Raw genomic sequence first — 14760 nt, forward strand, 5'->3', positions numbered from 1 at the left:
TAAGGTATAATTTACTACAGCCTGAGAGTTGATGTAATTCTAACACCATCTCTTTTGGAAGTTATTGCTTACCTGAGTACTTGTCTTATGAATGCTCTGGTTAATACCTGGTCTTTTACACTTTTTGGTTGACCGTTCTGTATTGGTGTCTCGGTCTGCCATGTTACAGAAATGAGACTTAAATCATCATTTAGTTAGGAAAGAGGAGAGTGAGAGGGAAAGGGACTGATGTATCTGAAATTAATTGAGAACAATATGCTTTATGTATTTTGTGTTAGTAATAAGTTGTTGTCGAATTGCAAATACTTTTTTTCTATGGATGGAGTCATTTAGTTTACTAATTTTCCTTTACATTAGACAATGAGTAGGGGAAAGCCTTTTTTAAAGAAATCAAACTATGATGAGCCTTACGAGTAGACCTGTGCAAATAACTGATCTTTCAAGTTCAGTGGTGGTTCGGAAAATCAGAAAGAAAAAAAAACCAGTTCGGGTCAAAGCAAACCTGAAATGTTTCAAAAATTTGAATCAATTGAAAAAATCAGTTTCAGATCTGATCCAGGTCTGTTCAAACCAAAGTCTTCCATATTCTAGCAAGGAGGACAGTGGGAGTGGCAGCATTACCTCTTCCTCCTCTGGCCATTTTGTGTCAACTTCACAGATTGTTTTGGGTCAACCAAAACTGCATTTTTTATTAAATAAACTATTCATTAGAAATTTTTTACACAGCTCTACTTATGAGAGAATGGTGAGGAATTCCAAATCAGATTGAATTTAACATGCACAACAAATATATGCCAGCCATGCCTACTATTTGTATTTGTCATAGAGAATGGAGTGCTGTTAACTCTGGCATTTCACTTTTGGAGTCTGTTTAATATTCAATGTGTACATTCTTAAAGCCAGTGCATCACTGCATGTTTTCAGTATGCCCTGCTAAAGGCCTTACTGGTACTCCACCTTCTAGGGGTAGGTGCTATGTGGGAGAGTTTGTTACTCATAAAAGAGTACAATAGCAGACATATTTCCCTTGTGCGTCAGAGAGTTCAGGGAGGTAGAATTACTCCTAGTGCTCGCCTGGTTCCAGCTGCTTCTTACACTGAGCCATGCCTAACAGACATGATCTATCCTTAAGATCAGGCATTGACATTTTTTCAATTTTTTGCTTTCAAACCCCACCAGAAATACTGTGTAATTAAAGAATATTTGTATTGATCCTCTTAGCTTTGAATACATAGTGAGGTTTTGTTGGTCTGGTTATTCAAAACAGGCAGAAAATATCTTATTCTTTCCCTTTGACACTCAGTCAGCTCTGATAAATTCTCTTATCTTTTAGTCTTTATGCATGCCTAAAGAAGTTAATTAAAATTGTGTATAATAATAATGATGATTTTAATTGCATGTGCAAGGGCTGCAGGATTGGACACTTTATCTTTTAGATCACATTGTAAACATATTTGTTTGTGATGGTAGACTTGGTGTCTCAGACCATACAGTAAAATCATTCACCTGTGTGTCATTGCTTCAAATCCAGATCAGGATGTAGTACCTACTGGTGCTGCATGTGGAGCAAATAACAGATAGTACTGCTATTGGCAGTAGAGGCCAATGTTTTTAATTATGTGGAGACTAAACAAAAATTACATCCTGGGCAAGGTTGACACGCACTCACAAAACAATGTATGAGGGAAGACAATGCTTATTGATAAGGCCGATGAGGCGAAGTGATCGCTCAGTGGTTTGAGCATTGTCCTGCTAAACCCAGCATTATGAGCTCAATCCTTGAGGGAGCCATTTAGGGAACTGGGGTAAAAATCTCTCTGGGGATTGGTCCTGCTTTAAGCAGGGGGTTGGACTAGATGACCTTCTGAGGTCCTTTACAACCCCAATAGTCTATGATTCTAATGGATTTTGACTAAGTCAAGGTTTAACACCACATGCTCTCCATGTTAACTGAGAACTGTAGTCTCTGTACTATGTGACCTCCTTTGAAAGCACTCTGTTCATTCTTCCCAAGGAAACCCATTTACATATCTGGTAAATTGTTTCCTCTTTATAAAGTGGGTTTATAACTTATAAGGAGGAGGATGAGTGTATATTCAAAGTGCATATGTTTTCTTTCCTCTATAAATGAGATAATCAGCTTGAAATGTTTCTTGTTTAGGTCACAGAAATTATTTTGGAATTGTTTCTTGAAGTCTGGTAAGTATCTCACTTAACCAAACACATCTGTAGAGAATGACTGTATGAGCAGCCTATTTATGTGTTTTCTATTCCTTGTAATTTTTTTTTTCAAAAGCATATAAAATTAAATTCAAAATTAACTAGTAGTAAGGTTGAAATATCAAGCACTGAAAACTCAGGACAATCCAGAAGTGAAGGTTACACCCACAAAGTAAGTCTGCTGTTGACTTAAATGTGACCATTCATGTGAGTAAAATTATGCACTTGTTTAAGTGTTTGCAGGAGCAAGGCTGTAGTTTGTAAGATCCTTGTTCCTGGGCCTCCACTAAGTGCTCTCCTTTCCAATGGTCCTCTCCTATGCAAAACTTTAGAAGCTCAGTAGGCAGCCAGCCTCAGCAGTTATCCTTATTGCAGTCATCTTCCTCTCTGATCTCAACTTTTAGCTGTCTAGCTGCGGATGCATGCTCATCAGATCAATCTTTAAGATTTTAATCCTGCAAAGACTTATGCTTATACTTAACTTTGCACATAGAGGACATTCCCATTGAAGTAACTCAAACTGACTTTAATGGAACTATGCACTATCGATAAAACTATAGCTCCACTGAAGTGAATGGCAAGGCTGGCATTGACTTCACTGGCACCAGGATTTAGCCCCATGAAAGGTAAGCACATGCATAAGTCTTTGCAGGGTAAGCAAATAATGAAATGCTCTAGTGTGCACCTTCAAATGTTCATGTCAAAATCTTTATTTTAAATCCATTCCTAATCCCCACACATAACAAAGTAAGAAATAATTCTTCAATGATGGTGTTTACAGACCTGGTTTTATAGATGAACTATTTTTTTTGAATGATCTCTCTAAAGAAAAATGTGGTCATAATATTTTTTGAAAGTGAGGAAAAATTATTTGTATGATTGTAGCACCTAGGAGCCCTAATCATGGTCCAGGGCCCTATTGTACTAGGTACTGTACCAATGCAGAACAGAAAGATGGTTCCTGCCCCAAATTCACTTCTCATTTTTCAAGAATGTCTGAAGTTATTTAGTCAAATTAATATATTTGAGAGAGGAGCGAATTCTATTTAATCCTAATCTATTTAAATTCTTATACCGTCCTCATCACTGTAGTATCTGAACACCCCCCACCAGTGCATTAAGTGATATGACTAATTTTTATCATGTGTGGTTTCTCCTCTCTTCAAAGAAACAACATATCTTGAGGAATAGGTCAGGCATCAAAATTTTCAATCTAAAAGTTATGAGCAACTGAAAACAGAGAACTTAAAAATCGACTAATTTTTTTCTGTAACTGTAGTAGTTATTTCAGGCACCATCACTTTAGTAAATATAACTCCTTATGGCTAAGGGGCTGTGGAAAACAGCCCCCAAGGTTTGTTTCATCTTATTCTTTATGCCAGCAGATGGGAATCTGTGTGTGGTCCACTGGACCACCCCTAAAACTCCTGTGCCTTCTACATTTAGATGCAACAAGGTGTGATTAATTCATGCTTATGATGTTAACTCAATACAAGCCTCATAGCCATGTCATGTTGTAATTATAGAATATATTAGGATATCTTAACAAAATGGCACAAAGGACCAAATTATGCTCCCAGATACACTCTGGAAACCCCATTGGTTGTAGAGAGACTGCAGAGATGTAAATGACAGCAACATTCAGTCCACTGCATTCCTAAATCCATGACCAGGGCATTGCTATTAGCCAGTCTGGTTGCTGTATTTTTTATGTCTGTAATTTTCATTGATCACATATGAAATATGCTGTTTAATTTAACTGATGAAACTCAGAAATCTGGAATTCCTTTCAGTTGTGCTGTACAACAGTCACTGTTCTCTGAATTATACCATTTTATGCATTTTGGTGGTGCCTTGATTCTAGGCAATTTTTTTCTTCTTTACTCATTCTGTTCATCTGACTGCATAATAGTTTGATTTAATGTCTTTTGATGTATATTACCACTTTATATAAGATGTTACATGTTCACAGGTCTGTATGTTTGTCAAAAAGGAACCTTGGATGTGCTGTCTGGTAACTAAGTTGTCAAAATACCCCAAAGAGTTGTTTAGCTCATCTTTCATAATGGCTCACTTTCCGTGAGGTATATGCGAGCAACGATTTTTGCCAGGTTCCCCCAATGCCTCTTTCCCAACATACAACCTGTAGCCCTGATGCGCCAAAACACTGAAGTATGTGTTTAACTTTCAATGAGTGGTCTCATTGAATTCAGTGGCACTACTCATAGAGTCAAAGTTAAGGGCATGATAAAGTGATAAACAGTGATGCAATAAAAAATACAGCGGGAGTATCGGGGATCACACCCTCAGAGTGGTGTACAAGATCAGTGAGTCTTAACCATCCCTGGTCAAATGACAGATGAAACTTCTTACCCTACCTACACTATGTGTAGTGGAAAGAAGGAGCCCAGTCTGTGGAATCCCAATACAAAAATTAGGCCCTGCTGAATACATTGGGGATCCACTTCTGGCCTGAACTACATTGGTGGAAGTCCTACTGAGTTTGCTACCATGTTTGTCACTTAATGACAATCTCAGGACAGAGGCCAAGGACTGAGTGTCCATGGAGATTGAATTATCATCTCACTACTTGACACAGCACCTCTAAATCAACATTAACGTGTGCTGGTGAGTTTATGCAAAGAAGCATTCACTGCAGTTGTTCATACTGTCTTTGATCTGTGGATAAGCAGAGGATTCAAGTTCCTGGGCTGTGAATCTAGAACCTTTTTATTAAGTGTTAACTTAACTTTTTTTTTAAAAAAAGTCACAGAATACATTACTAACAGCTAAATATTTTATGTCTTCTCTTTCATGTGTTCACTAGTCTGTGAGCTGCAGTCTTGCCAGATAAAATGAGTTGAATACTGGGAGGATTCATATTGCTAAAGAGACACTGTGACCATTCTTCCCCCTTAGAATGCCTTTATAGAATGTGGTACATTATAGTATGATTATACAATTTACCTAGTACTTTGTATTTTATTGTTTATAATGTAAACCATTAACATCTGTTCCTGTTCCCATTAAAGTCTATGGGATGGTAGGTGAAATTTTGTTTGTCCGTTTTGGGGTTCACAGTCTGTCTGTTTTGCAAAACAGCTCTTCAACTGACCTCCGGTTCAGCATGGCTCTGTGTGATCAGGAGAAGACGTTTCGACAGCAGCGGAGGGAGAATATCATGCAGAAAATGAAAACTCTTCTAGGAGCAGAAAACAGCAAGAACTTGGCCACTTCCCGTGATGTAGGTTTGAAATGCTTCTGTAAATAAATACAGCCTGAGCAGCCAGATCAGTATTACCTTTGCAACCCTATTCCTGCCTTTCTGAAAGACATGAAAATAAAGAATAGGATGAAGGGTACAATTCAAAGTTTAGTATAAGTACAAATAAACATCTTTTAGTCCCAGCAGATTCATGATATAGGATGAGGCTGATTTTGCCATCTCTCAAAGTTGTAAGTTAAATGTTTAGGTTTATCCTGGAATGAGTTTCATGCTCATGGAGCCCCATTGAAGTCAGTAGTACTCTACATTGGCACAGGGATCTACCTGGATGGAGCACATTTCAGGATCAAAACCTTGGCTTTTAATCTTTATTGACACTTTCATTAAACAGCTTGTAACATAGTTTTTGTTCTTTTCTTTCTGAATCCTTAACAAAACACACGTAAAAGAAAGTTACTACTTCTGTTAGATCAGAGATCCATCAGCTCCTTCTCTGTTGGTATTATTGTATCTTTCATGTCAGGAATCATGGGGTTGAGTTCCCTCTCAGCTGAGCCTGGGTTAGCCAGTTCAGCATTGCTTCTCCTCCAGTCTGCTCCAGCTCTGCTCCCTTGCCTGACTCCTGATGCTGGCTCTGAGCCTTGGCTCTGGTTAGTGCAGTGATTCTCAAACTTTTGTACTGATGAGCCCTTTCAAATAGCAAGCCTCTGAGTGCGACCCCCCCTTATACATTAAAAACACTTTTTTATATGTTTTATATATTTAACACCATTATAAATGCTGGATACAAAGTGGGGTTTGGGGTGGGGTGGAGGCTGACAGCTCGTGACTTCCCAACCCCCAGTTTGAGAACCCCTTGGTTAGTGGCGTCTGACCCCAGCTCTGACCCTTGACTTGACTCCTGTCCCTTGCTCTCACCACTTGGCTGGGCTCTGGCTCTAACCACAAGACTGCCCACATTCTGGTTCTGACACTTAAGGCTTTATACTGCAAAGTGCTGGGCACCTCCTACAAGGTGCTTGCACTCTGCTGAGTGCACTTGCAGGACTGGGTCTTTGTAGTCTGATTTTTTTCAGAGGAGATAAGCACCTTCAAGTCCTATTGACTACAGCTGGTGCTGTGGGTGCTCAGCACTTCTGAAAACCAAGTCATAGGGTGAGATTTATAAGGTATTTTAGGTGTCTAAAGATACGGATTGCACATACTGAGCTTTACAAAACTGTCTAAATGGACTAGGGCCTACCTCCAATGGCTTTCAGTAGGTATTAGGCACCTAACCTGTTTAGGCATATGTGTAAATCCCACCAGGCACCTATCTGCATTTTTAGGGACCTAAATTCCTTTGTAAATCTGTCCATTAGTGTCTAAGGATCATTTTTTGTTACCACGAATTAAACATAGGGTACATCCACACTACCCGCCAGATCGTCGGGCAGTGATCGATCTTTTGGGGATTGATTTATCACATCTTGTCTAGATGATTGATCCCTGAATGCGCTCCTGTCAACTCCGGAACTCCACCAGGGCGAGAGGCGGAAGCGGAGTCGATGGGGGAGCCGCGGCCATCGATCCTGCACCATGAGGATGGGAGGGAAGTCGAAATAAGATACGTCTACTTCAGCTACACAATTCTCGTAGCTGAAGTTGCGTATCTTACATCGACCCCACACCAGTGTAGACCAGGCCATAATGACAATTATATGGTCTCTGCACATTGGCTGGCTGATAATACTGAAATGAAGACTGTCCTTACAGCGCATGTATGGGTTTAGGTTATGGAGCTGTCTTTTTCTTTTAGCATTAGCAGAATGTGATAGACTTTTGCAGGGAATGTGAAATCTCACAATTTCCAGTAGCACACAAATTCTAGTGTTTGGTCAGCTTTGTGTACAGTGCGCAGAAGCATAGCAAATAGCGTCTGACAGATAGTGAAATGAGGACACTTTTGTTTGGTTGTTCTGTATTCTCTGATTGCTGGCAAGTTTGTTTCCCAATTGCTGCTGTCTCTTTGCTCTCCACAATATTGCAGAGGCTTTCTTCCCTCCACCCTCATGTCCTGCATCTCCTTCTCTGTTTCTCTTCCCTCAGGTCCCATTGATCTAGGTAGGTGAAAACCTGTAACTTGGGCATGTCTGTTTTTCACAGTGTATGTTCCTTGCATATTTCCATATAAGCCTTTATGAAAATTGCATTGCACAAAAGCAGTTGTAGCAAAGCCTTACAAGTGGGGAAGTTACATATTTAGAATTGCACTTCACTTTTCCTTGAGTAGCGATAAAGCCTCTTATATTCCTCTCTCCCTCTCTCCTTTTCTGGTTTTGAGGAGTTGGAGGTGGAGAAAGACTGGCAATAAACTCGTCCTCTACTATGTCTATAGTACTAATATGCAAGGTTGCACTCGACACATATGTTACACTGGTTAAGTGAACTGAAACCAAATGCATGAAGCCGAGCTGCTCCTCTCATAGCAACAGCTGCTGCTTTGCACACCCGTAGGCCACCCAGTTATTTTTCAAAGCGGGCAGGGTGGTTAATAAGAGTGTGGTTGGGACATGCTATATTTGTTACCCGCTTCCTTTCTACACAGACCCATGCTATAGTTCTGTTCTAGATTTGTGTTGCTGGAGCAGGAGTCCTCTCTCATGTGGCAATGATTATTTTTCTCTGCCACTGACATGGTCTTTAATTACATCAACTAACTAGCCAAAATAGGAGGGAGAGTAGTTTTAGATCAGAAGAATCCCTTCTAAACCAATTCTCCACAAGGGAAGAGGTACTACAATCAGGCATTACTTTGAACTCTATACTGTCTTTGATGCATTGGGGTATAGGCTATTAAAATTAGTAGGAGTTTTCTGTATGCAGCAATGAGTCACTTCCCATAAGCTCTATATCATGAATTCTGTGATTCCCGTGATGGCTGTGGATTTAAATACAGGGGGAATGTAACTGATGACCACTCTTTTCTTTGTTGAACACTTCAAAGAGCAGCCTTTTAGAGTTTGCTGTGTCCTGAAGGAGATTCAGCATTTCCCTCCTGCTCCTGCCATTACACTGGTTAATAGACTTGCTGACCAGTGATGGTTTGGGAGCTCCTTAAATACTTTTGCTCTTTTGAGCTTGCACCTGGAACTCCCCTCTGCTCAGCCTGCTGAGATTTGCCTTTATAGATTAATCAGCTAATGTTTGCAAGGAGCTTTCAAAGTTTACAGCACACTGTAAGTGCTGAGTAATATACTAATATAGCTCTACTGTTCAAAGCAACCACTCTATCAATGGGGTGTTGGTTTAGTAAAACAGGTGTGTCCTAATTCTTCACTTTAGTTTTGTTTTGCTTTGACAGAAACCTATCCCATGTACAGAATGACAAAGAATGATAATGCCAATGAATACCTGTGGTTGGAATTATTAACACCTAGAATTTATACAGTGCTTTACATCTGAAAAGTGGTGTAGAAACACTAATCAGTTAATCTTCTTTTACTGAATTAAAATCCAATCTTTTGTATAGAGTGGAAGGTCAAAGATGACATCCAACGTTTTGCAATTATTGGGTGCAGCCATTTCCACTGGCTATGTGTTTTAGATCTAAGAAGTAAAAGTAGGGTTCATTGCTGATTTATTTCAATGTTGACTTAAAACTTGCAGAGTGTGTTAAAATTCCTATGTAAAGTATAAATAAGTAAACTATAAAATTTGTTTTCCCTGCATCCTTAAAATCTTTCTAACCACTGTAAATATCAAAATGTCTCAGTGCATGTACTGGAAGCAAACACTGAAATTAATAAAATCCAAATTAAAACAATTTTTTGCTTTCATCAAAAGAATCACATACTGTTATAAAATGCAGTAGAACCAGATTCTTCCATCCTTATTTGCAGTACCTTACTCTGCAAGTAGTGCCATTTAAAGGAAGAGAAAGGCACTAGTCCCTGTGAGTAATAATTGCTAAATGGTTGATTTAGTATTTCTTAAGTAAACTATGATTGGCATGTTGGATAGCATGTTGAAATCATACTGCAGATAATGTACAGCACTTTCCTGTCACGGAAAGAAGTGTCATAAGTGAGATTTATAAATTGATCAATGATTTTGGTTACTGCTGCTGTTTTATTCACGCAGCTCATGAAATGGACTGGGGCTGAGATAACTACTAGAGGGATTCGACCAGAGATTAGATAGTGGGATTAATTTACCACTCTATGGGCCAAACTGGCTTTCCTGGGATTTGCAGACTAAGAAAAAGAGGGATATGAAATCGTGCCCTCATTTAAATCAATGGGAGGTTTGCCATTGACTTCAATGAAAGAAGGATTTCACCCTATTAGTGAAATTCCATCCCCCTTTCCTTTTTCCTTCACTGGTTTGAGGATTCCCCCCCTCCCTCGCCCCCGTTTCTGATGTGCATTTGCTTTGGCCAGCCAATAGCAGTTTCTGGTTTTTTTATATCTTATACAGCTCCACCTTGGAAATGTATAACTTGGTATTTGTCCTTGAGTCAAGAATAGCATCAGTTAAATTCTTAAGCTGAGGACAGAATCCAGTGTTAATGGAGGGAATGGACTCTGATTGTCAATTAGTTTCCCCTCCTCTCTAATCCCTAACTACTTTGAGTCCATAAAAGATTGAGTAGGAGCATGTGAAGGCACAAAGTGCAATAAAAGTCAATGAGAGATGGGTGCCTGTCTACCATTTGTGTCTTTGAAAACCTTCTCTTTATTGTTGTGGAAGAGGATAGTTAGGGAGTCAGCTAAGCAGTTATGAATTGTTATAATTGGTGATCTTCACTGAATTCCATACCTGCTTATAAATAATGTACACAGCCTGCTATTTAGAATGGATTGGACAAATAAATGACATGAAACAGATACACAGTTGTCTTAAATGTTGGGTATTCAACCTTGTGAGAAAAATCTATTTTCAATTTTTTGTTGGAAATTATTTTGTCTAACTCTTTTTTCTGTGATGGAGTATGGTGCAAGGCTAGGATAATAGATACACCAGAACCTCTAGATCCTTTGGGTCCAAAATCTTCCTAAAGTTAGTGGGAGTTTGAGGTGTGTATAATGTGTGAGATTGGACACTTTAAAATTATTCTTCATGGCATTTTTTTTTCATGGTAGTGGAGCTTTAGTTATGGCTGTGTTAGAATTTCCATCCATCTCCTCTTCCTATTTACCTGAAATATCTCATATCTATTCAAACTTGAACTGAAGTAAAACTTGATAGTAAAGGACTGAAATTTTTTCAACACAAAATAAGTTTGTGAACCATAGGACCCTTTTAAAAATGTGTTAGATCATTAAATTATAAATAAGAATGTGCAATAAGGGCCAACTTAAAGACCCCCTAAAGAATAATCATGGGTGCCCGAGACCTATGTGTGGGTGAGCATCCACTCCAGTAACCGTCAGTAAGTGAGATGACTAGTCCACCTTCCAAAGAGAGAGCAAAGTCTCTCTGATAAAGGCTGTAGAGTTGAAATTTCACCGCTTTTGGCTCCTTCACTGAGACGTTACTTAGATGTGTTTCCTTTTAAAAAAACATTTCTGTGGATTTATTATTTTTAGATCATTAGGCTTAATGTCTTTCCTTTTCTTAATATCCTGGGCTGTTGGTGGAGTGGTGTTGAGGAAGTCAGGGCAGGGTAGAAAAAATAAATAACTGTTTAGAAAGCTGGCTACAAATACAAATTTCTTCAAATAAATTGTACTCGTTCTTTTTCCGGGAGAGTGCTAAGCAGCATGATATATAGAAACAGCAGCTTCATTGACACAGAGTCATAATGTTTTCACTGAGCTCACTTGATCTGTTCAGCCACATTCTGATTTCATGTTCACTGGTGTGAATCTAAGGTAACTCCGCTGAAACCAGTGGAAGTACCCCAGATTTGCCGCAGTGGGACTGAGATCAGAATCTGGTGTATTGTGTTGCTGATCTGTGGACCAAGGAGGATTCCTTTACAGTCACAAGATACTACATTTTTCTAGTGGCTTTTTTCCTTGGGGATTCAAAAGCCGGGCCTTTGTTTTGTTCTATCTTCACACAGCGCCTAGCACAATGGGGTCTTGGTCCATGATTAGAATTCCTTGGTGCTACAGTAATACAATAAATAATAATGTAGCACCACTGAAATACAACTATCTTTGGGAGGATCGTAGCAATCGAATTACACACACTGCACTGCATATCATGGGTAGAGAGGGTAAGTTTGGGCAGGAGGTTCATTCCTCATGAATAGTGTCATGGCATCTTTCATATCCTTTGATTTTTAAGGTCTCGTTTCACAGATTTTTACTGGACTATTTGTCACTCTTTTATAATATGCATTTTAAAAAGAACAGTTCTAATGTTAAGAGGAACCATTTTGGTTCTCTTGTTAGATCTGCAGCCTAGAGATGATAAGGATTCAGCTTTGAGTCTCTGTAGTGGGGACTGTTGAATGGTGACTATTAATTGCACAAGTCTGATATCTTTGGTTACTGATTGGTGGACATAAAATATATTTAGCTCTTTAAAATGCATCCTAGAAGCCAACCTTACTGTGTGCTGTCTTTTTCATTTGCTCAGGTACCAGTGATAGCGGTTTTGGGTTCAGGTGGTGGATTTCGTGCCATGGTAGGGTTTTCTGGAGTTATGAAAGCGCTCTACGAATCAGGAATTTTAGACTGTGCAACATATATTGCTGGTCTGTCTGGATCTACGTGGTAAGTTTTCTGTGCCCTCCCCCAGCCCTGCTTTGTTTTGGTGCAGTGGAAACTTTCCACTGATAACTGGGAGAATGAATTTTATAATGTACGTTACAGTCACCAGAGGGGAGGAATTCTCGATCCAGTGCAGTAGAATGGCAGTGGAGTTGATCTTTGGTTGCTAGTATTTTGGAGTACCTGCCAGGATGTAGGCAACTTCAACTCCGAGACGGTTGCATAGGAGCTTGATCAGTGAGGATCTGAATTAACACAGTTCCCATCTCCAATAGCCGTGTGACTCTACAACCAATGTCCTCACTTTTCATGCTGGTGGGCTACGTTGTAGGTAGGAGAGCTTTTAACAGTTTGGCATTGCTGTAGCCTTGTGGACTTTCTGCCATAGGAGCCCTTGACCAGGAACTCCAGCCCCTTAGAACAAATTCACACAAAAAAGGTTGATGATTTTTCCTTGCTCAAGAAAACAAAAATCAGATTTTTTGTGAAGAGACATGGGTGTGCACATGTTGGATTTGCTGCAGAAATGAAAGGTCTTGTTGAACTTGGGTCAAGGCATTAGAATTTCACAACAAGGTGAAGATACACTGGTTGCTATAAATGCATTAGTGTATGTGCCAAGTTCTAAGTAGACATCTCACATGTGGACTTAAGAAGATGGGAACGCACAGTGCGAGAAAGAAGCCCATGTCACCAACTATTGGCTTTTGAGATATATTCCCGTTTTCTCTGGAGGAATCAACAGTGGATGTTCCCATATGAAGTTCTTTACCATTGGTAAGAGCAGGGTAGAATGGAATATGGCTTTCAGAAAAGTGGGCATGTTGTGATTTGTTCATGCTAACCCCAAGATGTGGCAGAATCTCTGTGTGCTGGTGGTGCTTTGCTTCTTTTCTATATTGCCAAAGGGTGCCTTTGCTGTTACCAGCTTTTGCTCACTTTGAGACCAGAAAAGAAGCCAGCATCGGACTGGTGCCAAACCTATATCTCCCTTTATGCCAGGTAAACTGTGTTGATAGGAATGACAGCTGTCCTTCCTGCTTCAGCTGACTCTGCAAGTTCATTGAATTAGCTACTTACTAGTCAGAACGTGAGCCAGTTGTGCCTGAGGTCTGGATCTCACTGAGCTACATTTTAAACAAATATAGCGCTGGTGAGAGTTCAACCCTGTATGTCAATGTACTGTAAAAATAATAGAATTTGAATCAAAATAGTAAAATTCTTTAATCCAATCAGGTCAGAAAAATAAATTTAAAAATAGCTGAGGTTTAATCGAATAAGTCTGCACAGTCTGGGTGATAACACCTATTCAGAATTGTCCTGTGTAATATAAAGAAATTCTGGTTTTGACACTTAGCCAGTACCTCCTTGTTCTTTCTTTTCCATACCATTTATCCCCCAGGAACAGGGTTATGCCTTCCATTTGAAGGGTGGAGTATTCCCCATTCCTTCTCTTGAGGGAAAGGGCAGGTTTGTGCCTGTTCCCCAAGATGCGTGCTTGACCTTGGAAGAGGGTGTCTACCTCATTAATTGTGTCAGTCACCTTGCCTGACCATAGACTGATCTTCCGCATCACGTTTTCCTTTTTTGTCACACACTGTAGTTCGCTGGTGCACTTATTTCACCTGTGATTTGATACAAATGTTAATACTTTGCACTACCATGAACTCTCAGAGCACTTTGAAAACGCTAATTAAATCTTGCATCGGACATGTGGCATAGGTTTCATTATACTGAAGCACAGTGAGAATAAATGACTGATCTAAAATCCCCCAGCTATGCAGTGACAGAACCCAGAGGCTTCCTGCCCCTTTAGTCTACTTTAAATTCTAAATCACAGTAAACCACTGCATAAAATGTGACTCCTTTACTATCCCTTAATTGTGGAAATATCTGGCGCATGCTAACTCATAAGCCACACTTCTCTTAATTTTCAAATGGCATTAATAAAAAGTGAAAGATTAAATGACATCAATAAAAGAGAGGGCTGGAGAAAGATATAAAGAGTACATGTTACTGCATGAGGACTCTGTGTACTTTTTACATGACCTCCAATCATCAAACCTTCATTTCCTGTGAGTATTTAAAAGCTTTTATATTAGCTTGGTTGTTTCTGTTCTTCACCTCTTAAAAAGATGAGTTACAAACAGCTGGATGCTGCTATAAACTCTTTCAGTTACATTTAAATGATTATGGAGTATCTGGCTGCTCCATTTTTAAAAACATATTTGCAATCAACTTCTTAAATTTCTCTACTTCAGTCCTAATTTATGAGATGACTGCTAAGTTGTGTAATTGCTGGCCTGATCAATTTGGTTTTAATCATCAGCATATGTGCTCTGAATTACTTTCCAGCTCTCCATTTTATTGTTTTAAAGAATTTCCTGAAATTATGGTAATTTTTATTACCTCAGTAATGCTTTGCTGGATTGGAGCCTTATGGACATGCCTTTTCTTAAGTATGTGAATACCGACTGATGGCAGTGGGATTGCTTGGGTCTTTAAGGTTAGGTATGAGTGTAAGTGCCTTGCTGAGTAATGGCTTAAATGTGTAAAATACCATTCATTTGGACTGAGAGTTGTTTCCAGTTTGTACATTTGATTTTAGCA

The 14760-nt window shown here is 39.3% G+C and overlaps 1 protein-coding gene across 2 annotated transcripts in view; it reads left to right on the forward strand.

Moving 5' to 3' along the window:
- The window catches only part of PLA2G4A (phospholipase A2 group IVA), a 307311-nt gene that overhangs the window by 244501 nt on the left and 48050 nt on the right, over positions 1–14760 (forward strand). For both annotated transcript variants that reach the window (XM_050961422.1, XM_050961423.1), the window contains exons 6-8: positions 2162–2199; positions 5323–5464; positions 12017–12153. In XM_050961422.1, the coding sequence (XP_050817379.1) occupies positions 2162–2199; positions 5323–5464; positions 12017–12153 (317 nt within the window). The remainder of the gene's footprint in view (positions 1–2161; positions 2200–5322; positions 5465–12016; positions 12154–14760) is intronic.

This window comes from Gopherus flavomarginatus, chromosome 7 (assembly GCF_025201925.1).
Source record: "Gopherus flavomarginatus isolate rGopFla2 chromosome 7, rGopFla2.mat.asm, whole genome shotgun sequence".
Classification (NCBI taxonomy): domain Eukaryota; kingdom Metazoa; phylum Chordata; order Testudines; family Testudinidae; genus Gopherus; species Gopherus flavomarginatus.